At 48.5% G+C, this 23877-nt stretch overlaps 1 protein-coding gene across 5 annotated transcripts in view; it reads left to right on the top strand.

Moving 5' to 3' along the window:
• LOC144762286 (uncharacterized) overlaps positions 1–23877 on the top strand; it is a 729681-nt gene that overhangs the window by 365622 nt on the left and 340182 nt on the right. For all 5 annotated transcript variants that reach the window (XM_078647423.1, XM_078647425.1, XM_078647427.1 and 2 more), the window contains one exon: positions 12712–12811. In XM_078647423.1, the coding sequence (XP_078503549.1) occupies positions 12712–12811 (100 nt within the window). The remainder of the gene's footprint in view (positions 1–12711; positions 12812–23877) is intronic.

The following is a 23877-nucleotide window of genomic DNA, read 5'->3' as shown; positions in this document are numbered from 1 at the left end:
CAGGGGAAGGAAGCTTTCAGGGAGCCGGCTACATGCAGATCGGTAACGCCGAGGACGGAGAAGAAATACAAATTCTCCTCCCAGGACCCGGCTTATATCAAGGGGTCCGTCACAGCAGATTTAATAATCGCTGCAACGGCCAGAAGAAGGGCCAACGTCCCAACAACATCTGGGCCTCCACCTGACAAGGAAAGCAGGAGGATGGACCTAACGGGCAGGAAAATAGAGAGGAACGCCGCAACGCACTGGCGGATGGCTAACTCCAACGCCCTCCTGAATAGACATCAATACCAGCACTGGGATGAAATGGGCCAATTGCTCAAGCACCTCCCGGAGCAATACCGTGAGAGGGCATCGCACCTTGTGGAAGAAGGGAAAAGCATTGCAAACTCATGCCTGAAGACAGCCTTGGATGGGGCTGAAACATCCAGCAGACTGATGGCTATAGGCATCACAGAGAGGAGGCAAGCCTGGCTCAGGATCTCAGGCTTCAAAACGGAGGTCCAGAACAACATCCTGAACACACCCTTCAATGGTGAAACGCTGTTCAGAGCCCCAGTTGATGAGAAGCTTACCCAACTGAAGAAGGACAATGAAACAGCAAGGTCCATGGGGGCCCTGCAATTCAGGGGGATGAGAAGGGGCACTCCTTCACGGAGGCCGAACGGCAGGGGTGGAAACCAACATGGACAATCACACCAGGTGTTCCAACAGGGGCAACAAAGTGACAACCAAAGTCACCAGGGCCAGCAGAGGCAAAACTGGAACTACCAGAACAGGGGCCAGTCCTTTCGATCAAGAGGAAACGGACGGGGCCATAGAAGGAGAGGCGGCGAACAACCCCCCTCTAAGTGACTGCACACGGGAAAAGGTGCTCACCCACTCGAACAAACCGGGGGAGGAGCACGGAAAAACAAAGAGGAGAGGGCTACACGGACAAGACACAAAGGAACATGCAACACCAGTAGGAGGCAGGCTAAGATTTTTTCTCCAGGAGTGAAAAAAAATAACCACAGACAAGTGGATACTCAACATCATTCAGTTCGGATACTGTTGGAAAAGAGACCACCAAACAAAAAGCCAAAGAAAAGAGAGCCCTCTGGAAGGGAGCTGCAGTTGCTCCAAGAGGAAGCTCTGGAACTCCTCCTCAAAGAGGCCATCGAACCGGTCCCATTCAAAGAACGGAACAGGGGAGTGTACTCAAGCTACTTCCTGGTGCCAAAAGTGGACAAAAGCCTAAGACCCATCCTGGATCTACGGTTCCTAAACAAATATGTAAAGACTCAAAAGTACAAAATGACGGCCCTACAAGAGGTCATCCCACAGATAAAGGCCGGGGACTTCTTGTCCACCATAGACCTCAAAGATGCGTACCTGCACATCCCCATGAACACGCAGCACAAGCACATGCTAAGATTCACAGTAAACAAGGATCACTACCAATTCACAACCCTGGCATTCGGTCTAAAGTCCGCACCAAGGGTGTTCACCAAATGCCTCGCAGCAGTGGCCGCACATCTGCGAAGAAAGGGGATACATGTGTACCCCTACCTCGACGACTGGCTCATAAATGCAAGCTCTTACAGGACATGCAAAGATCATGCAGAGCAGGTCACAAAAACGCCTGGGATTCTCCATACACTGGGGAAAATGCTCAATGGAACCAGAGCAGGTGACGATCTTCCTGGGAGCTCAAATCGATACCGTCCAATGCAGGGTGTTAACCAGCGAAAAGAGAACACTCAGCCTACTGAGGGAGAAACGTCACTACCAGAAGGGGCGAGCTCTGACAGCGAGGACAGTGAGCAAGATCTTGGGAATGATGGCGTCATGCATACACCTAGTCCCCAATGTACGCCTTCAGATGAGACCACTCCAAGAGTGGCTGCAACAGCAATGGTCACAAGCTACAGGAAGTTGGGAGGATCTAGTGGTTGTAACGCACAGGGTGCAGGAAGAAATAAAGTGGTGGACCAAAGAAAGGATAACAATAGGGAAACCTCTAACACCACCGGACCCAACAGTGACCATCACCACAGACGCATCCCAGAAGGGATGGGGCGCACACATGAACAGGCTCAGAGTGAGGGGTCTGTGGAGCCCTACAGATACGGTCAGACACATCAATTACCTGGAGCTGAAAACAGTGTTGCTGGCCCTCAAGGCCTTTCAGAAACACCTGTACAACCAGAAGGTGCTGATACAAACAGACAACACCACAACAATGTTTTACATCAACAAACAGGGGGCAACTCAATCATTCCCTCTGTCAAGCTTGGCACAGGAAATCTGTAGATGGGCAATACCACTCAAAATAGACCTGCTAGCCATACACCTGCCAGGGAAGGACAATGTAAAAGCGGATTGGCTCAGCAGGCAGACTTCAGCATCCCACGAGTGGGAACTCAACATACAGGAAACAGAGAGACTATTCAGGAGGTGGGGCACTCCGACAATAGACCTGTTTGCAACACGCCAGAATGCAAAATGCCAATACTTTGCATCCAGGCAACCAGAGCCACTATCCCAGGGGAATGCCCTATGGATAAGCTGGTCAAAAACATTTGCCTACGCTTTTCCCCCCGATACCACTGATCCCCAGGGTTCTCAACAAATGCATGACGAGCAACATGACGCTCATCCTGGTGGCACCACAATGGGCCAGGCAGACCCGGTACTCACTGATAATGAGTACCGAAGAGACCTTCTCTCCATGGAAAACGGAGAAGTTCTACACCCAGAGCCGGAGAGCCTCAACCTCTCAGCTTGGCTCCTGAAGACTTAGAGTTCGCACATCTAAAACTACCAGAGAGCACCCTGCGGGTGCTGCGAGAGGCAAGAAGGCCCACCACACGCAAGTGCTATGGGGAAAAATGGAAAAGATTCACTCGATGGTGCTGCAAGAAAAAACTCCATAGAAAGCTGACCAGGGAATCAACGGTGCTAAGGTACCTCACGCACCTAATCTAAGCTAAGCTCATCCTCGCTGAGGGTACACCTGGCAGCGATTGTGGCATACACAAGAGGAGAAACAGGGAGAAGCTTCTTTACATCCCAAGTCGTAAAAAGATTCCTGGAAGGGGCTAAAAGAATAACGCCACCCAAAAGAATGCCGCCACCGGCTTAGAACCTGAATGTGATACTGACAGAGCTCACGAAAGCACCTTTCGAACCCATCCACAAGGCATCACTGCAAATGCTGACTATGAAAACGGCTTTTCTGGTAGCAATCACCTCGCTACGCAGGGTGAGCGAACTGCAGGCACTAACACTGCAGGAACCCTACATCCAGGTACACGGTGACAGGGTCGTGATGAGAACAGACCCACACTTCATGCCAAAGGTGGTGTCAAGGTTCCACATGAATCAGAGTATTCAGATTCCTAGCTTCTTCCAAAATTCCACAACAAGCGCAGAGAGGGCGCTCCACACTCTAGACGCAAGAAGGGCAGTGATGCACTACATTGAAAGGACGAAGGGACACAGGAAGACAAAACAGTTCTTCGTATCCTTCGCAAACAGTTACATGGGTAAACCAGTGACTAAGAACACCATAGCTCGATGGATAGCACAAACAATACAATTCTGCCACAAGCAATACAATTCTGCCACAAACAAGCGGGCCAGGAGCTAACAGGAGGGGCACAGGCCCACTCGACCAGGAAGAAAAGAGCAACAATTGCCTTTCTGGCCAACACACCAATTCAGGATATATGCCTGGCGGCAACATGGGCTTCAGTGCACAGGTTCACTAAACACTATTGCGTGGATGTACAGATGAACAAAGAAGCACAAGTAGGACAAAAGGTGCTTCAACATATTTTCAACAACCAACGCTCATCTTCCACCCAACCGCCACAAAAGTAACAAAACCGCTGCAAAATCTATGCACAGCATAGTGAATCCAGAAAGATTCACGCTGCAAAACGAATAGTGTCTTACCTGTCGGTGTAGTTTTGCAGCTTGAAGATCTTTCTGGATTCACTAGCGAACCCACCCGCTTCCACCAGAAAGATGAGGCTGGAGAAGAAGGTGGAAACACAAAGAAGTAAAGAAAGTTGAAGCTTACAAGATACGTTAAGAATTACGTTAAAAAAAAAAAAAAAAAAAAAAAGGATTAACAAACATAGCCATGGATTCACTACAAACACAAGGAAAAGAGACAGAAAAAAAGATGGCGCCCAAGGGTGGTAGCTCCTGCCGGAAGCATGCAGACTTCACCGAAGGTACACCAAATGGTGGGACGTCGACGCCCACCTGGGCTACAAAAAAATAAATAAAACAAAAGAGAAAAAAGACTACGATTCCGGACCCAACCACCAGATTGCGGAATATGCACAGCATAGTAAATCCAGAAAGATCTTCAAGCTGCAAAACTACACCGACAGGTAAGAAACTATTTGTTTCTTCCCATAGGCTGGACATATGCGAAAAAGAGCTGGCATTCTGACAGAAAATATGAAGCGCATCTGTCAGAAAAGGTTTAAAAGCCTTAGCTAGCAAAGGAGAAATTGCAACAATTCAAGAAAAATAAAAATTCTTGACAGAAAAGTCAAACAGTTGAGCTCAAGCTCCCGTTTCCTCACAGAAGGAGCCGGAAAAAAAACCTGATCTAACTGACCTGTCACCTCTGGGGCATGCTGGGAGCAGAGTGCTCTCTGAGGTTCTTAAAGGCAAAGTGCTCAGATTCTTGTAAGCCTTAAAGGCAAGGTGCCAGTTGTCTTTTCTGTACTAAGACAGTTATTCTTCTGCAGCCTATGGGCCAAACTGCCTGCAATTGTCTATCCTTCCTTGTTTTGGTAAATAAAGGATTCTTGTATGAAACCTTTACAGTGTATAGTCTCTATTACAAGCAGTCTTCAGAGACGTATTGTTATACATGTAAAACTGATGTAATTGTTGACTGTTTGCCCTATTTGTTTTAGACTTGATGGGGCTGCATATGTACGTATATGTAGCTATACATACATATTTAGGTGTATGGAGTTGTACATTCTGTATAATTTATCATCTGGGCGTACACCTGTACATGTATGTACATATATGTATATGTGTGTGTGTATGTGTGGGTGTGTGTGTGTGTGTATATATATCTATCTATCTATCTATCTGCTCCGGGGTCCCGCACATGGGTGGGGAAAATTCACTGCTTAGGACTTTGATGAGTATACCCCTGGAAGAGAACTAGGATCACAGATAAGTAATTTATCCTTACTGGGTAAGTAACATTATCCATCTCGTCGGCACCAGATTTGTCCAATACCAACCCAAGCCAAGGTCTCCAGATCCGCAAGTCCTCACCACTCTGCACCTGATGCCCACGGCCTGGGTCCGAGTGGTCCAACACCCCAGCGAGGTCCCTGTGGCGATCCTGACCTGTGTGCCAGCATTGGACGGCCCCACTAGCCTTCACCTTGATGCTTGCATTCTCAATCCGAGGGAACCGGTGATAAGAATCCGACACAAAAGGACACCCCTGCATCTGCAGCTCATGTGACCAAATGTGTCCGACCAACTGTGTCCTGGTGACCAACCACTCTTTAACTTCATCCTCCAGTCGTTGGTTCCCTTCGGCCAATCTTCTGGCTCCAGCCTGCAGTCCTTTTCCGTGACCAACGTCCTCCATTGAATTGGACTCCCGACACCACCTAAGCACCTTGCACCCGACTGCCCCTGTGCCGCTCGTGGTTTGGACTTGGTGCTAAACTGGAACCCCTTTTCCCCTTATCTTAACCCTGGAAGCTTCACTCCTGAGACACAGTGACCTCATGAGAAATGCGCATGCGCGGCCGCCCGCGCATGCGCATTAGTATCCGAAATGGCGAAATGGCGGCGGCGCGAATCCAGGGTCGGAAGAGGGAGCCCCGGGGACGCGGCGGACAGGTAAGTGTTTTAAAAACTTTTCAATCCTTTTATTTAAATATTTAGGGAGGGCGGGAGGGAGGCGGGTGGCGGCCGGCTACGCACCGTCTGCGGAGCGCGCGTAGTGCCGCCTGGCTACGCCCGCTACGCAAAATGCGTAGGAGACGGCACTACGCGCACTCCGTGCACGGAGCGTAGCTGGCCGCCCACCGTTAATAATAATAAAGACATTTGTAAAGTGCATGGTTACGCCATCTCGGTTTGTCCCCGCGCTAAGTGAGAGGGAGGCAGTACACCTCAAACGAAGGCCATTACATGCTGCCGGAGAATAGATAGGTTTTAAGCAACTTTCTGAACTTGATCTCAGAGCTTTCCAGCCTGAGTTTTTGAGGGAGTTTGTTCCAATTCTGAGCGGCCCGGACCCTAAAATCAGATAAGAACAAAGTCCTCATCCTGGGCACCTCCCCCCTTGGCCTGGGACGACACTTGGTGGCCCGCAGCGCTCCAAATCTTCCTCACACCCATGGACCACGCACAAAACCTTAGCGTCCTTCTGGACTCCTTGCTCTCAATGAACCACCATATCAACCTTGTCACGGCCATCTGTTTCCACACGCTCTGCCTCCTTTATGAGATCCACAGCGAGTCCATTTAAACGTTCCCCCATGCCCTCGTCAGCAGCAGACTCTACTATGCCTACGCACTTTGTCAACACCACCCAGAAACTCCAAAAGAAACTGAAGACTGTTCAGTATGCCTCCTCCAAACTCATCCTGAAATCCCACGCCGCAACCACATCACTGGCCATCTGAGAGACTTTCACTGGCAACCGTCAACAAGATAATCACATTCAAGCTTCTCACACATGCCTACGAAGCCCTTTACAACGCCAAACCTGCATACCTCAACCACCACCTCTCCTTCTACACCCCCACCTGTCTTCTCTGCTCAACCCAACTGGCCCTGGCCACCGTCCCACGGATCTGTAAGATCACAGCTGGCGGAAGATCCTTCTCCTACCTCGCTGCGAAAACCTGGAAATCCCTGCCTTGCTCTTCTACTGAATCGCAGACCCAGCACCCCCCCCCCCCCCATGCCTTGAGACCCTCCCGGGTGAATAGTAGCGCCTCATAAGTCCTTGATGGATTAATTGATTGATTGTGCTTTCAACCTTCCTCCCGAAGTCTGTAATCTTATCTTGACAGCCTTGAATCCCTCCTCCACGACTGCTGTATAAGCCTGTCGTTGAAAAAAGTTGTGGTATGGTGTGCATAAAAACATATTCAACACCTTTCTGCCCCTCTTTCTAAAGTTTTGCTCTTAATTATTTCCCTTGCCCGGCAGGGCTCTGTTCTGGGCACTGAGCGGCTTTCTGTCTGCTCTTTTTGCGGCTGCCTGACCACCCATCATTGTTCACGATGCCTATTGTACATATGTTCTTAGACCGTCTTGTCCATCTCTACCTTCCTTCACCATTTATGATGCTTCAGTGGGATCTTACTTTGGTTCCCGCTTTTTTTAATGTGTATTCCTTTCGAGCCTCTTTATAACTGTCACTCCAGGTTTTCTCCCAATCAAAACAGCCTTTCTGATGGTGATTACATCTGCCCGTAGAGTGAGTGATCTGCAGGCCTAAGCATGTAAATCGCCTTACCTCTAAGTCTATCCTGACAAATTAGTGCTTCGCACAAGGTCCTCCATTTTTTCGAAAGTGGTCACCCCATTTTGTGTAGGCAATCTTATCACCCCCTACCTTTCATGCTTCTCCTCAACCCTCTAAAGAGGAGGAACAGCTCCATAGTCTGGACCCAAACAGTGTTTGACCTCACAGGATAGTTCTGCGTGGACAACCAACTCTTCGTGGGGTATGTTGGTGCGAGGAAAGGTCGGGCAGTGCTGAAGCGACCCACCTCTAGATGGGTCGTGCTCTGCATCAAAATCTGCTATACACTGGCCAAAAAGCAACCTCCTGAATGCTTGCCAATTCATTCCTCCTGAGCTAAAGTTGTGACCTCTGTTTTAGCACGCGGAGTTCCAGTGCTGGACCTGTGCCATGCAGCAACATCACCATCTCTGTACACATTTACCAAACACTACTGTCTACACCGTAGGGATGGGCACTTCGTCTGTTTGGTTCTGCAGGAATTCCTTGTTTGAAATTGGTCCAAGACCTACCTCTGGGAGGTATTGCTTGGGTATCTATTCAAAGGCAAGGAATCTGGCTAGAAGTCTCTATCAGATGAAGTTACTTACCTTCGGTAACGCCTTATCTGGTAGAGGCTATACGTAGCTGAAGACAGAGGCTCCGTCCCTAACAACCTCAGAAAAGTTCCCCTCACAGTAGAAAGCTCGACCACCCTTCTCTCTCCCAAACTCGAATGCATCCTACTCAATTGCAGATCGGCCCAGAGACACTCCTCCGACATCGCTGATCTCGTCTCAGCTAGGGATCTGGACCTAGCCATTCTAACAGAAACTTGGCTCACTGAAGCCTTCACCCCGATTATGGACATACTAGTCCCCCCCAACTATCACATCATTAGGCTAGATAGGTCCTCAGACAAGACGGGCGGGGGAATTGCATGCATTTTTAGGAGCAACCTCTCCGTTACTAAAGTCACCTCCCCCTCCTCCTGTGAACTCCTTTGCCTCGACATCACCAGCGAGGGCAAACAAGTTTGTACTTTACATCTCATCTATCACCCGCCTGGTGACAATCTCATATTCACCCAACAACTCATGGACATGATCAACTCCAGTGCTGGTCGGCAGACCACCCAAGTCTACCTGGGTGATTTCAATCTCCACTGGAACGATCAGAAAGACGCAGTGGTGAATAGTCTCAAAACTTTCCTTAATGCGCTTGACCTCACCCAAATATGCGATAAACCAACACACGACAAAGGCTCGATACTCGATCTCATCATTGCCAAAGAGAACTCTACACAATTGGAGGCGATTCAACCCTGCGACTGGTCCGATCACCACATTATCACCTTCTTTATCAATGAAAAAGTTAAACCTAACCCAGCTCAACCAATCAATTCCAAAACATGGAAAAGGGACATGAAGAATCTTAACCCCTCTACCCTCCCTCCCCACATCGGCAATCTCCTCCTTCCCCCAGCAGATGCCTCGGATGTTCAATCACTGATGGACCACTACTTTGTTTCTATGAATACAATAGTCAATGAAGTCGCCCCACTGCAACTGAAGAGAGTCTCCACCAAAACTTCTAACCCATGGTATGATGATAGTCTCAATGATGACAGGCGTACTATGCGAATGGCAGAGCGCACCTGGAGATCGGACCCTTCAGCACTGCACCTCAAAAGGCTTAAGAACAAGAGAAATGCCTACTTCAGGAAAATAAAGCGCACAAAAGCGGACTTCTTCAGCCGCCAGCTGGACCAAGCAAAAAACAGGCCAAGAAAGCTGTTCGAACTAATCAAGACCCAAACAAAGACACAACCCCTGCAATCAAACAGCACAACAAGCGACACTCCTCACTGTGAAGCCTTCTCTGCTTTCTTTAAGCTAAAGACTGACAACATGAGAAATGACCTAATCATGGATGTAAGTCAATTCCCCAACCACACCAGAATGTCTTACACTCAACCCAAAAACAAGGCATCCTGGCTGTACTTCGATACCTACTCGGAAGAAGCAATACACAAACTGCTCTGCACCTTGAAGCCCTCTAATCACCTCACAGACCCTCTACCTGCTAATGCTGTAAAAGACTTCATTCCCTTGCTCCTCCCTCTCTGGACCAAAATCATCAACAGCTCCTTGCAACAAGGCCTCATTCCGGACTCCCTCAAGGTGGGGCAAGTCACGCCTATACTCAAGAAACCTACAGCTGATCCGTCTGACCTGAACAATTACCGTCCTATCACCAATATCCCCACCCTGGCCAAACTGCTGGAAAAATGTGTCCAACTACAACTAACTAAACACATTGACCATTTTGACCTCCTCAACCCTCATCAATCAGGCTTCCGAGCGAAACATAGCACAGAAACAGCTATGACACACTTAATTGATGACGCCCTCCAAATTCTTGATCGCAATGAGTCCTGCCTCCTCATCCTTCTTGACCTCTCGTCAGCATTTGACACGGTCAAACATGAGAACTTGCTGGAGCTGCTTAGCACTAGAATGGGTCTATCGGGAACTGTTCTCAAATGGTTTTTGTCCTTCCTTCACAACCGGTCACAGAAGTTCAAGATCGACAATGTGCTATCTACACCTGTGCCTGCAGATCTAGGTGTTCTACAAGGATCCTCCCTCTCCCCCACACTGTTCAACCTCGTCATGGAACCGCTCGCCACCTTGCTCCAAGCTTCCAATGTCCAATTCCATATGTACGCCGACGACACACAACTCTACCTAAAGCTACAATCCCCGGAAGATATCAAACATCTGAACTCCACGCTTAACACTCAATCTTGGCTGGCCGATAATCACCTCAAACTAAATGCTCTGAAAACCGAGTTCCTACTCATCTCACCCCCGGCGAAAATCTCCACCACCCAAACCTGGCTCAATAACCTATCAGCACTCAATGTCGTACCTACCATCGTGGATTCGGCGAAATCCCTAGGCATCACACTCGACGCCAAGCTCAACTTGCAGCAGCACGTGAGCAAAGCCACAAAAGTAGCTAATTTCCAACTCAACACATTGAGGAAAATTAAACCCTTCCTCCCTGCTGAAGACTTCCAAACTGCGGTACAAGCTTTAGTCATCCCTCGAATAGACTACGGAATTGTGGCCCTCAGCGGACTCCCGCTATCCACAACTGCACCCTTAAGAGCCTCCCTGAACGCTGCAGCGAGACTCATTACTGGCTCAAGAAAACATTCGCACATATCCCCAGACTTAAAGTCCCTAAAATGGCTGCCTTTTGAAGCCAGAATACAGCTAAAAATTGCAGTTATGACACACGCGGCCGTGCACCATAATGCACCCAACTACCTCGCTCAAAAGTTGTCTATATCGGGAGGTTCGAGATCCAACAGAAGTACAAAAAATCTACTCCTGAAACCTCGTAGATTCCGGAAAGAGAAAACATACAAGCGCTCCTTCTCAGGAATGGCACCCAGGATCTGGAATGCGCTCCCTCCTGAAACCAGGCTGATCTCCTCCACTGCACTCTTCAAGAAAGAGGTGAAAACAATCCTTCTGGCTAAGATCTTCTGAACCGTATTGGTGCTGGTTCAGGGACTCTGCATTGCTGTGTATGACTGCTCACCTTTTCCTCTGACACTATACTTCCAACATGATGGTGTCACTACTATTACTTCCAACATGATGGTGTCACTACTACGCTATTCTCTTACTACCGACCAATATTTGATACACGTTGGTTTTCTGATTCACTCTCCCGATGCCCACACTCAGTGTTCACTCTACACTAAGACATTGATATAAGCCATTCACACACCCAAGGTGTACCTGAACAACTCTGTAGTGGGATCAATGACTGTACCGTTTTATATAATTTGTTTACTTGATTGTATGCTGATTGTATACTGATATGTTTTATGTATGTTATTACTACCCGACCATGTTGTGACTACTATATTGCTCCCATTATCTCTGTTCACTCCTACTGCCCCTACCTGTCTTTGTGAAGCGCTCTGATATCTGTAAGGATCCTGTTCGCGCTATATAAAACTTTGAATAAATAAATAAATAAAATAAGATTCCTTACTGACCCACCCATCCCTCCTGCTCTGCCAAACATATTTCTAGGGACATGGCTGATCCCTTTCAGGGCCCTAGTTTTCAACACCAGTGGTCAGTGTTCTTCGAGGTTCTGCGCCTTTGGTTTGAAAAGTCATGAGAGGAAACTGATGTCAGTGCATCTAGATGGTGCTTTTATAGGTGTCATTGAGGTCCCTTCCTGGATGGGTGGCACACACTTAGCCGATAAATGCCACCTACTGGCGTGCAGTGGTACTGCTCATGAAAACACTTCTGGATCCAGTCTGACGTCTCCGAAATTCAAAGGTGAGGAATCTACGGCTAGATATTGTATCTACCCGATAAACAGTTTAGGTGAAAGTTTCTTAGAAATGGCATCCCATGAAATAGTTTTGCTATGAAATCACATACAAGTGTTCCATGACTATGTAGCAGAAATAAGTAAAATGCACAGATTCTTTATCAAGTCAATATTTGTTTTAATGTACAGCAGAAAGTATTTTATTTCTAATACATTATAATCACTGTATTTTCAAAAAGTGCAACTCCTTGGTCTCTTGCTTATAAATGTGAAATGCATAGTGTGGTTGCAGACCTACAATAAATATGGAGTATGAGTATATGTAGTGAGAAAGTAAACACGCTACTAATTTATTGCGAATTCATCTTATGAACGATGTAATGTAGATCATTTAAACTGACACTGGTGTAGTTCGGAAGGTGTTGTAATGTGGCATTCCAACTTTCTTTTAATGATCTCTGGCAGTTCATAAATTAAACGTACTGCAATAAATGTCTCTCTTCTCTGTTAATGACTGTTAATGTACATGCAAATGTAGCTCTAAGGTAGCTCAGAAAAGCTAGTTATCCCTTTAACTGTTTAAAAAGCAGCAGTAGGTATGCTGTGTGACCTGTTTGTCACACTGTCTGCTGGCGACAGGAATTTTGATGTCACAACTCGTCCATATTAACTTTTTACAGTTGAGTAGCTATGCATTTTGCATATTACTGATGAGCAGGTATGTTAAAACTACAAAGGTATTAGTAAATTAGAGACAGGTAATTATTAATATATTGTGGGCTTTCATCTGTGAAGAGAAATTAATTTAGTCAGCATTTTCTTGATATATCTTTCAGGTAATCCAAGAAATGGAACAGATTAAAGCTGAGCAGGATCTCCGTCAAAAGAAGCTTCGCTATCTAGGGATAGAGCTGGAAAGAATGAAGAAGCAACGGGGTATGCCTGTGACTTGATTTTACTGACACATATCTAGTATTCTTAAGTAGCCAGTACTGGTATTGACTTTTGTCATCTGGATGCATGAGGTATTGTTTCTAAAAGAGAATCTTAACTGTGAACTTAAGTTTCCCCAGCATTTTAGTTTTTAATAGCTAATAACTTTACATTGGAAAGTGGCAGCAAGATAGATTCCTGGGACTAGATTAAAAGCTATTTTTGCATTTGGTTTATAACCACTTCTCTTTCATCAGATCTTCATTCATATTCATAAATGTAGAATATTAGTCCCTGTGTATGGAATTTGGGAATCCTTATTAAAAGAGAATTATTTTACTATGTGTTGGACTTGGCCCTTTTTGCAGGGTCAAACCTGATCTTTTTGCCTTCCTTTTAGTCTTTTTTAAATGTGTGGGCTCTCTGTGGCAAACATGGTAAGATTGGTCTACACCTGTTTGTCGTATTTAATTTACCTGTCAGTCCCTTGTAAAGTGGTATCTCTGATACCCAGGGCCAGTCAATTAAATTCTTGCAGTGCTGATTGTGCCACCCACCGAAGTGGCCTTTCAAACCTGTCTCAGGCCTCTGCCATTGCAGCGCCTGTCCGTGCAGTTTTACTGCTGCTGTGACGTGGCACGCAAAGTGGTTCCCACGTCTGTGACCCCTCTTTTACTACATGTCAGTCACCCCTAAGTTAGGCCCTAGCTAGCCCTATGAGCAGGGTGCATTATAGGTAAAAGGTAGGACATGTACCCTAAGTGTGTGACATGTCCAGTTAGGGACAAACAGCCATTTTGGTTTCTCATTGCTGTGAGGCTGCCCTCTCATTGGAAAGCATTGGGGATTCCCTGATAAGTGTTTCAGTGGCAATTCCTGCTATGATAGGAGCAGCGTGGTCACGTTTGGTATGTTTGAAATAGTGATAGTAAATGCTGCGTAATAGTGTTTGCCGATTTATGATCACTATTTTAGAAATGCCACTTTTTGAAATTTCTGTGTGCTATGTGTCCATGCCTAGTTTCCTTTCCTACGGAGAGTTCTGTTGACACAGCGCCGAGACACCCTCGGGTATTTGCGCGCTCTAAAAATCGCCCCAAATAAATAAATAAATAAATAAATGTGTCTCTGTGCCTGCTTGATGTGTAAATGTTTGGCTCTGGAATGACAGGGACTGGGTAAGTGCCGTGACTCCAGAGGGGCTGAGTGAGTCAGCACCACGCTGAATAGGCAGATCAGCATTTGGAGTAGTGGGAAGAGTAGCTCCTGACCCTGAAAAGGTCTGTGCCTGCCTTGTACAATGCTGGCTCCACCCCCCTGTGCGGTGTCTGGGGCCAGCTGCCATGTCAAAGGGGACTGTTGAGCACTGTGTATAAATGCTTGAGTATCCCCCCCCTCTCCTCCCCCTACCCCACCCTCGGGTTTGGACTAGGTCCAGAGCCCTGTGCAGGAGGAAGAACAAAGACAAGCCTGGTATAAATATTGGGGCTGTGACCCCATGCAAGTGTACCTGCTTGGACAGGGACAAAAAGGACTGCTTGACCCCAGGAGGAACTGCCCAAAGGATTGCCCAGCACTAGGTCCAGAGCCCTGTGCAGGAGGAAGAACAAAGACAAGCCTGGTTATTGTTATTGTTAATAGGAATTTATTAAGCGCGCGTACACCGGAGGGTTTCATGGCGCTGGTTACTGAAGTCCAGTGCGGTCAGTGCCTTTAGGCATACGCCGGCTCAAATAGCAGTGTCTTCAAGGATTTCCTGAAGCAGAGGAGGTTGTTGCAGCTTCTCAGAGCTAGAGGAAGAGAGTTCCACAGTCTTGGGGCAAGGTGAGAAAAGCTACACCCTCCCTGACGTTTCAGTCTGAAAGAAGGAGTATTAAACAGAAGATGATGGGCTGAACGGAGGCTACGCTGGGGAGAGTATTTGGTGAGAGTGCGACTAATGAATCTGGGGCTCTTTCCATGAAAGGCTTTAAAAGCTAGACAGCCTGTCTTGAAAGAGATCCGATGAGCTATCGGAAGCCAGTGAAGTTGAACCAGGTAGGGTCTAACAGAAGACCATTTAGGTTGTTTATAAATCAGTCTAACAGCCTGGTTTTGAACCATCTGAAGCCTTTTTTGTAAACCAAGTGGGAGTCCAAGGTAGATCGAGTTGAAAAAATCGAGCCGTGAAAGGACAAGGGCAATCACCACCTGAATTAAAGCAGAATGGGTTAACAAATGAGCAATTTTCCGCATTTGATGGACACTGGAAGAGATCACGGAACCGACCTGTCCGCGAAGTGATAGGTCAGCATTGATAGTGATGCCAAGGCTTTTCACGGAATAGGAGGGAGTAGGGGGAGGGCCAAGTTCAGGCAGCCAAAATTGCAGACTCCAGCTGTTCCTGCTATTCCCAGGCAGAACTAACTCTGTTTTGCCCGGGTTGAGCTTCAAATGATTCACATCCATCCAACGTTGGATATGAAGCATGGTAGTTTGAAAGTCACTCATGGCACTAGGGGAGCTGAGGGAAAAAATAATCTGAAGATCTGCATAATTGAATACTGTAATATTTCTGTTTTTTAATGAATGAATCAGAGGTCTTGTATATAGGTTGAAAAGCAGTGGGGACAACGAGGAGCCCTGTGGCACACCGCAGGTAGTAGAAAGTTTAGGGGCAGAGAACTTTCCCAGCCTGACCGCCTGAGTGCGGTCCGCGAGGAAGGATTTAATCCATTCCAGAGCGGGGCCCCGCAGGCCGGCCTGCTCGACACGGTTCGACAAGATGGTGTGGTCGACCGTGTCTAACGCGGCAAACAAGTCCAGGAGTACCAGGGCTTGATGGTCACCCCTGTCAGCATTGACTCTGAGAGTATCCAGTACCGCCAGGATAACAGCCTCCGTGGAATGACTCGGGCGGAAGCCGGCTTGGTTAGGTTCAAGGTACTCGGAGTCTTCGATGAAGTTGGACAGGCTGCTGGCTACATGGGCCTCCAGGATTTTTGCAAAAAAGGGAAGGAGGGAGATGGGGCGGTAGTTCACAGGGTTAGCAAGGTCTGCCCCCGGCTTTTTTATAAGGGGAACTACTGTAGCATGTTTAAAAGCCATAGGGACCTTGCCTTGTAATAGTGACTCATTTAAGAGGGGAAGCACGCACTGAGGTAAGGCAGTGAATATCTCTTTAAAAACATGTGGTGGGCAACAGTCCGCAGGAGAACATGACTTGACGCGGGTCGCGAGTGAAGACAATGTTTTTATACATATAGGTGGAAAGGAGTTTAAGACCCTTTGGTTAATGGCGATGTCTTCCAGCGATTCCCAGTTAAGGGTATTAGGGAGACTGCTTTTAATGGACAAGATTTTATCAAGAAAAAATTGATTTAAAGAGTTGCAGAGTTCCTTGGTGGGGGTCTGTATCAAGGAGGTTCTGGTGTCATTACATAGGTCATGGACAATTTTAAAGATCTCTTTAGATTTGTTGGTAGCGTTAAGAAGTTTAGAAGAGAAGTTGATTTAGTGGTAGGGATGGCACTCTTATAGTCCCTGCGGGCGTTTGCAAAAAGTATCCTATCATCGTTTAAGTAATTTAATCTCCATTTCCTCTCGGCTTTGCGCAAATCAAGTTTTTTTAATTTAAGTTCAGAGGAGAACCATTTATGCGCCTCAAAATGATGGGCGCAAGAGAATTTAACAATGGAGGCATGGATATTAGTGGCTGAAGATAGCCATTCTGTGATTTCTCCCATCATGATGTTATCATGGCCGAGGGTCGGTACAGAGTTCTCCAGGGTTTCGATAAACTTAGATCTATTTAAGGAGTTCCACTTCCTAGTATCGCCCCCTACTAAGGGAGGGTGTTTTCCTCGGGTATAAAGTGGAACAGTAAAGTTTATCACATGGTGGTCTGACTAGATACATGGCATAATCAAAGGAGTCGATAGGAAGATATTATATGACCAGATATGATCCAGGATGTGTCCCTTTTCATGAGTGGGATTGTGTACATGTTGGAGTAGATTAAGATTAGATAGAAGTTCGGATAGCTCAGCAGCCTGTGGGCCCCCTGCGATGCCATTAAACCAGTAGTTGAGATCCCCGACCAGGATCACCTTGTCATAGTTGATCACCAGCGTAGCCAATTGCTCACTTAGGGTAGTAGGAAAAGTAGGCATTGGCTTGGGGGGGCGATAGATAAGGACTAACACCAGGGAGCCAGTCTCTTTGTTAAGTTGTACAACTAAATTCTCAACTTCAGGGAGTGCAAGGGGGGTCAGGGTGATGAATTTGAAATTTTTATTGATAATGGCCGCGACGACGACTCCTGCCTTTCCCGATGCTCGTATGGCCGATAGGATGTAATAATCAGACGGGAGAGCGGCTAACATATGTATGGTATAAATATTGGGGCTGTGACCCCATGCAAGTGTACCTGCTTGGACTGGGACGAAAAGGACTGCTTGACCCCAGGAGGAACTGCCCGAAGGATTGCCCCTCTGCTGGAGGGCCCTGTGAGCTGGCCTGCTTGGGCCCAGCCCTGCCCAACTTGGAATCTAGCGCAAGGGGAGCGCTGTGCTGTCTGCCTCCCCTCACTGATTTTAAGGGAGGGATCGCTTTACACCGTCTGTCAGGACCCAGACTCTGGGTTCCATTTATTGCTGTCCAACAGCAACGCTGACAGGACGGGCTGCTGCTGGTTACATGTGGGCAAGGAGAGTGCGAATCTGGAGAGACAAGATGGCCGCCGTTGTTGCCACAGGAGGTGACAGTGGGCGTTCTAGTCTTTCTGCTCACAGCAGCGGTGATTTCCAGGTGTAGCGCGAGCAGCCTGTGGAATGCGCACTTCACCAAGAAGCATCCGTGAGTGAAGTTCGTTCCTTGAGAGACCTAAGAATTCTGAGTAAACCTGTTATCGTTAAGTACTACCGCTAAGCGGAACTCCTTAGAACTGAATCTAGTCGGAATTCGGCGCACTAGCCAAGCGCGAGTTCAGAGTTCATAAGTACGTCAGAGGAATTTCTCCACTCGTTCGGAGCACAAGCTTTTTGAGTGGTAAACGGTGAAGAGTAACCAACTCGTCTCAAAGGTGTAGCTCCACTTTCGAGTCCAGTGAAGAGTGACAGTGATTTAGCGCCGCTCGTCAGAGAAGAAGTTATCGAGTGTTGGGCTGAAGCGAGTTCAGAGGCGCAGAACTACAGAGGCGTAAGAAGACAAAAGCTAAGTGAATCTTTAACAACCTTGAGCAAGAGTGATTATCGTGAATTTATCTGGCAAGAAGTCGTGTCTAGTTAAAACGTGAATTTTACTAAGAAGGAAAAAAGATTAACAAAAACAAGAACAGCATGAATGATACCAGCAATATGTAAACTATATATGCATATAAACACTTACCAAAAAGACTGTGAAACAGCAAACCTGCAAAAAACAGAATAGGACATTGTAAGAAAAAGACTGATAGCAGCACAGAAGAGCAAATCAGATTACACAGTAAAACAGAACCCCATTAGAGAGAGAGACTCCACTATTAGTGAAGTAAGTGTCTACTACAAAAGAAAATAATAACATAATTCTAGCAGAGAATCGTTAAGGGCAAGCATTAATTACATTGTGTCTTCTTTCTCACTAGTGACAACTACTAGAGGAGAATAAGTTACAATACTTACCAGAAGAGGAGCTAAGGTCCAGCAGTATAAGGGTGGGTAGTGAGAAGGTTACAGAGCAGTTTTTCCAGTTAGATGCTGTAGGTTAGGATGTTAATAATGTAATGTCATTTTAGGTTTCCTTCAGAAGAAAATAGCAGCACAGAAGACAGCTGACTGAAGAACCCTACTCAGGACCAGTCTCTTCTCTGTTTGTTGTTTTATCCAATTTCCCCCTTCCCTTGAGGTAATGGTGGAGGGTTCTGCGTAAGACCCATTAGCATTGTCCAAAGGGATTTGGGACCTAGCATCTCTGTTCCTGTGCAAGAATCGGTGAGCCAGGAGCAAGGTATTATTAGAGGTACTGACACCGTCCCAGGAACTAACAGTGTGGAGGGGGCTGCCAGTTGCCCCTCCTAGCTGTGCCTTCACCTCAGGAGCACTGCGGGCGCTTCCCCAGCTGTTTAGGGAACACGTGGAGCCCGTCGTGAAAACCCCCGCTTCCATTCCTGTGGTCCTGCCTTGTCATGAAAAGAAATACAAGGCACCTGATAATTCACCAGCATGTCTCATCGGTCAGCCTAAGGCAGATTCCATTATTTCCTAAGCGGCGAAACGTCGAGCACGGAATCCCTCCTCTCTGTTGTCTGCTCCCCCTGATCGGGATGGGAGACGACTAGATTCTATTGGTAAGAAGGTTTCTACAATGGCGGCCACTACTGTCCGGGCAGCAAACTTGCTGGCCATCTTAGGCCGTACGATACAGATGTGGTCGGACATCTCTCCATTTATCGAGATGTAACCTGATCCTGCCAAGACAGAAGCATTCAAAATCCTCCAAGAGGGAGACCGAATCTCAGCTGAGATTATCGATTCGGCTGTGGAAGTTGCTTCTACAGGTTTTCACCAGCTGGCAGGTGCCGCTGTCCTTCGGCGTCAGGGCTTGTTGAAGTCCACTTCATTTTGTCAAGAAGTTGAAGACTGCTGTTGACGCCCCTTGGTCGACGGAGACTAAGGAAGCCTAGTCATCGACGATTACCCTGTCGACGGTCGCCTCGTCGACGCTGCAGCCATCTTCATGCACTGACCTACAGTTATGGTCTTCGTCTATGGTCACAGCATCGTCTAAGTCTTCGATGGTACCATCTACAAATTTACCACAGTCTACTGCAGAGCCTTCCTTGCTTCAAAGACTCAAATCGTCTTTGGAGGTCCTCTCACCTATTCACACCTCCCCAAGTAAAGTTCCTCTTGCTTTGCCTGAGCATTTATTGGATTATGGGGCCAATGAGGAAGAATCTGAAGAAGACGATAGATTTCGTGCTGCCCGGAGCCCTTCAGAGCTCTTCATTAAATACAAGGATGAGGATCAAGAGGGTGACTATTACCCCGAGACTGCTGCTTCAGCGACAAACCCTACTGCACAGATGCCTTTGTCTCTTCTTAACTTATAACACATGTTGGATGACTACTATCGCCAATTCCTTCCATCTGAATCGGCTTCTTCTGTCCAACACACACCTGTTCATCAGTCTTAATCAGTGCTTAGGTCACCCAGACCAGTTTCTCCGGTGGCTTCGGTGTCCCACCTCCTTCAGGACGCAACCACCACGGACGACGACTGAGAAGAGGGAGAGTTAGACAACAGATCTCTCCTTACTGAATAGGATGAGTATCGGATACAAACTCAGTCTCCTTCCACTCTTGCTCCTGTTTACTCCCCTCCAGTTGACATCATAGGTTTTCACGTTCTGATGGAGAGAGCGGCACAATGGTTCCTCCTTCCTATGGAAACCAAGAAGGATGATTATTCCCTTTACGGTTTTAAAGACCAGCCAAGGAGACGAGTGCGCACAATCCCTGTTATTGACTTTATTTGGCAGGAAGGGCTGAAAGTCATGAAAACCCCTGCTTCCATTCCTGTGGTCCTGCCTAGTCTTGAAAAGAAATACAAGGCACCTGATAATTCACCAGCATGTCTGATCGGTCAGCCTAAGGCAGATTACGTTATTTCCCAAGCGGTGCAACGTCGAGCACGGAACCCCTCCTCTCTGTTGTCTGCTCCCCCTGATCAGGATGGGAGACAACTAGATTCCATTGGTAAGAAGGTTTCTACAATGGCGGCCACTACTGTCCGGGCAGCCAACTCAGTGGCCATCTTAGGCCGCTACGATACAGATGTGGTCGGACATCTCTCCGTTTATCGAGATGTAACTTTATCCTGCCAAGACAGAAGCATTCAAAATCCTCCAAGAGGGAGACCAAATCTCGACTGAGATTATCGATTCGGCTGTAGAAGTTGCTTCTACAGGTTTCCGCCAGCTGGCAGGTGCCGCAGTCCTTCGGCGTCAGGGCTGGTTGAACTCCACTTCATTTTGTCAGGAAGTACAGACGAAGATAATTGGCATGCCTTTTGACGGCGAATCTCTCTTCGGTCAACACATTGACGACGCCCTTCAAGCTATTAAAAAAGATACTGAGACGGCAAGATCTCTCGGTACTGTTTAATTTCGGAAGCAGCCCTTTTGAGGCGCTAGGGGTCGTGGATCCTTCTCTGGTCGAGGAGGTTACAATCAGTCCAGACAGTACTAGTCCTATCAAGGGAACCAACGTTTCTCTTCTCAACGCCAACAATCCTTCCGGCTACATCGTATGCACAGAACAGACAGAAGTCCTCCTACCGGGGACGTGATGCATCTAAAAAGCAGTGACAACTGCTACCTGCTCTACCGCTCAATTTCTATTCCATATTTTTTCTAATCAAGAAATCTGGAGATTGGCGCCCCATTCTGGACCTTCGTTCCCTCAACAAATATCTCAAAAAGCAATCCTTCCAGATGTTAAATCCTTCACCTCCTCACTCTGGAGGATCATATGACCACCCTCGACCTCCACGACACATACTTTCTTGTCCCGATATTACCCAGACACAGAAAATTCTTGAGGTTCAGAGTGGCTGACAGGGACTTCCAGTTCAAAGTCCTTCCCTTTGGACTACGCTCCGCGCCCCATGTCGTCACCAAAGTTTTGGCAACGGTGGCGGCACACCTTTGACAATCAATCAATCAATCAATCAAGACATTTATAGAGCGCGCTACTCACCCGTAGGGTCTCAAGGCGCTGGGAGGGGGGGGTGCCGTTACTGCTCGAACAGCCAGGTCTTGAGCTTCTTCCTGAAGGAGAGGTGGTCTTGGGTCAGGCGCAGGTCGGGAGGGAGGGAGTTCCAGGTCTTGGCGGCCAGGTAGGAGAAGGACCTTCCTCCTGTTGTCGCTCTTCGGATGCGGGGGACGGCGGCGAGGGCGTGGCTGGTTGATCTGAGGTGGCGCTTGGGAGCGTAGAAGTTGATTCGGTTGTTGAGGTAGCTCGGGCCTTGGTCGTGTAGGGCTTTGTGTGCGTGGGTGAGGAGACGGAAGGTGATTCTTTTGTTGACGGGGAGCCAGTGCAGGTCTCTCAGATGTCCGGAGATGTGGCTGTTTAGTGGGATGTCGAGGATGAGTCTGGCTGAGGCGTTCTGGATCCGCTGGAGTCTCTTCTGGAGCTTGGCGGTGGTTCCGGCGTAGAGGGCGTTGCCGTAGTCCAGTCGGCTGGTGACGAGGGCCTGGGTGACAGTCTTCCTGGTCTCGGTGGGGATCCACCAGAAGATCTTCCGTAGCATGCGCAGGATGTTGAAGCATGATGAGGAGACGGCGTTGACTTGTCTGGTCATGGAGAGGGAGGAGTCCAGGATGAAGCCCAGGTTGCGTGCGTGGTCCGTCGGTTTGGGTGCGGTGCCCAGGGCGGGGGGCCACCAGGAGTCGTCCCAGGCGGAGGGCGAGGAGCCCAGGATGAGGACCTCCGTCTTGTCTGAGTTCAGTTTCAGGCGGCTGGTCGTCATCCACTCGGCTACATCTCTCATCCCTTCGTGTAGGTTGGCTCTGGCGGGGTCGTTGGTCAGGGAGAGGATCAGCTGGGTGTCGTCGGCGTAGGAGATTATGTTGAGGTTGTGTTGGCGTGCAATGGCCGCGAGGGGGCTCATGTAGACGTTGAAGAGGGTGGGACTCAACGAGGATCCTTGAGGGACGCCGCAGATGACTTCGGTGGCCTCTGACTTGTACGGTGGTAGGCGGACTCTCTGTGTTCTTCCGTCGAGGAAGGAGGTGATCCATTCCAGTGCCTTCTCCTGGATACCGACGTTGCCGAGGCGCTGCACTAGGGTGCGGTGGCAGACAGTGTCGAATGCCGCGGAGAGGTCCAGGAGGATGAGGGCCGCTGTTTCTCCGTTGTCCATCAGGGTTCGGATGTCATCGGTGGCAGCGATAAGGGCGGTCTCGGTGCTGTGGTTGGCTCGGAAGCCAGACTGTGAGGGGTCGAGGGATCCATTCGTCTCGAGGAAGGCGGCCAGCTGTTTGTTGACGGTCTTTTCGATGACTTTGGCCGGGAACGGGAGGAGCGAGATGGGACGGTAATTCTTGAGTTCGGTGGGGTCCGCTGTGGGTTTCTTGAGTAGAGCGTTGAGTTCTGCGTGCTTCCAGCTCTCCGGGAAGGTGGCGGTGTCGAAGGAGGTGTTGATAATGTCCCGCAGGTGGGGTGCGATGACAACGTCGGCCTTGTTGAAGACGTGGTGAGGGCAGAGGTCGGTCGGAGATCCGGAGTGGACGGAGTTCATTGTGCGGACGGTGTCTTCGGTGCTGATCGGAGTCCAGGCGCGGAGGGTGGTGGTGGGTGGCGTTGCTGCGGTTGTGGCGTGCGTTGGTTGGATGCTGAAGCTGTTGTGTATGTCCGCGATCTTGTTGTGGAAGTAGGAGGCGAGGGAGTTGCAGAGGTCTTGTGACGGGGTGATGTCGTTGTTTCCGGCGTTGGGGTTGGAGAGCTCTTTCACGATGTTGAAGAGTTCCTTGCAGTTGTGTGCGTTGTTGTCCAGCCGGTCCTTGTATGCATTTTTCTTGGTGGCGCGGATCAGTTGGTGGTGTTTCCGGGTGGCGAGCTTGAGGGTGGTCATGTTGTCCATTGTTTGTTCCCTTCTCCATACTTTCTCGAGGGCTCGGCAGTTCTTCTTGGAGCTCTTGAGTTCGTCGGTGAACCATGGGGCTTTTCTGCTGCCGGGTCTGCTGGGCGGGGTCTTCAGCGGGGCGAGTTCGTCTGCGCAGTTGCTGATCCACTTCGTGAGGTTGTCGGCGGCCTGGCTGGGGTTCGCTGAGCCGGCAGGAGGGTGCTGGCTTAGGGAGGAGGTGAGCTGGTCGGCTGTGATCTTGTTCCAGCTTCTTCAGGCAACCTGTTGCTGGTGGTGGTGGATCGTCGTTCTTTTGAAGGTGAAGTGGACGCAGCTGTGGTCCGTCCAGTGGAGTCCTGTTGCGTGGCTGAAGGCGATGTCTTTGCTGGATGAGAAGACGGCGTCGAGTGTGTGTCCGGCGAGGTGGGTGGGGGTGGACACCAGCTGCTTGAGACCGAGGTTGGCGAGGTTGTCGAGCAGGGTGC

Source organism: Lissotriton helveticus, chromosome 6 (genome assembly GCF_964261635.1).
Source record: "Lissotriton helveticus chromosome 6, aLisHel1.1, whole genome shotgun sequence".
Taxonomy (NCBI): Eukaryota; Metazoa; Chordata; class Amphibia; order Caudata; family Salamandridae; genus Lissotriton; species Lissotriton helveticus.
This window is presented reverse-complemented; position numbering and strand designations above follow the sequence as displayed.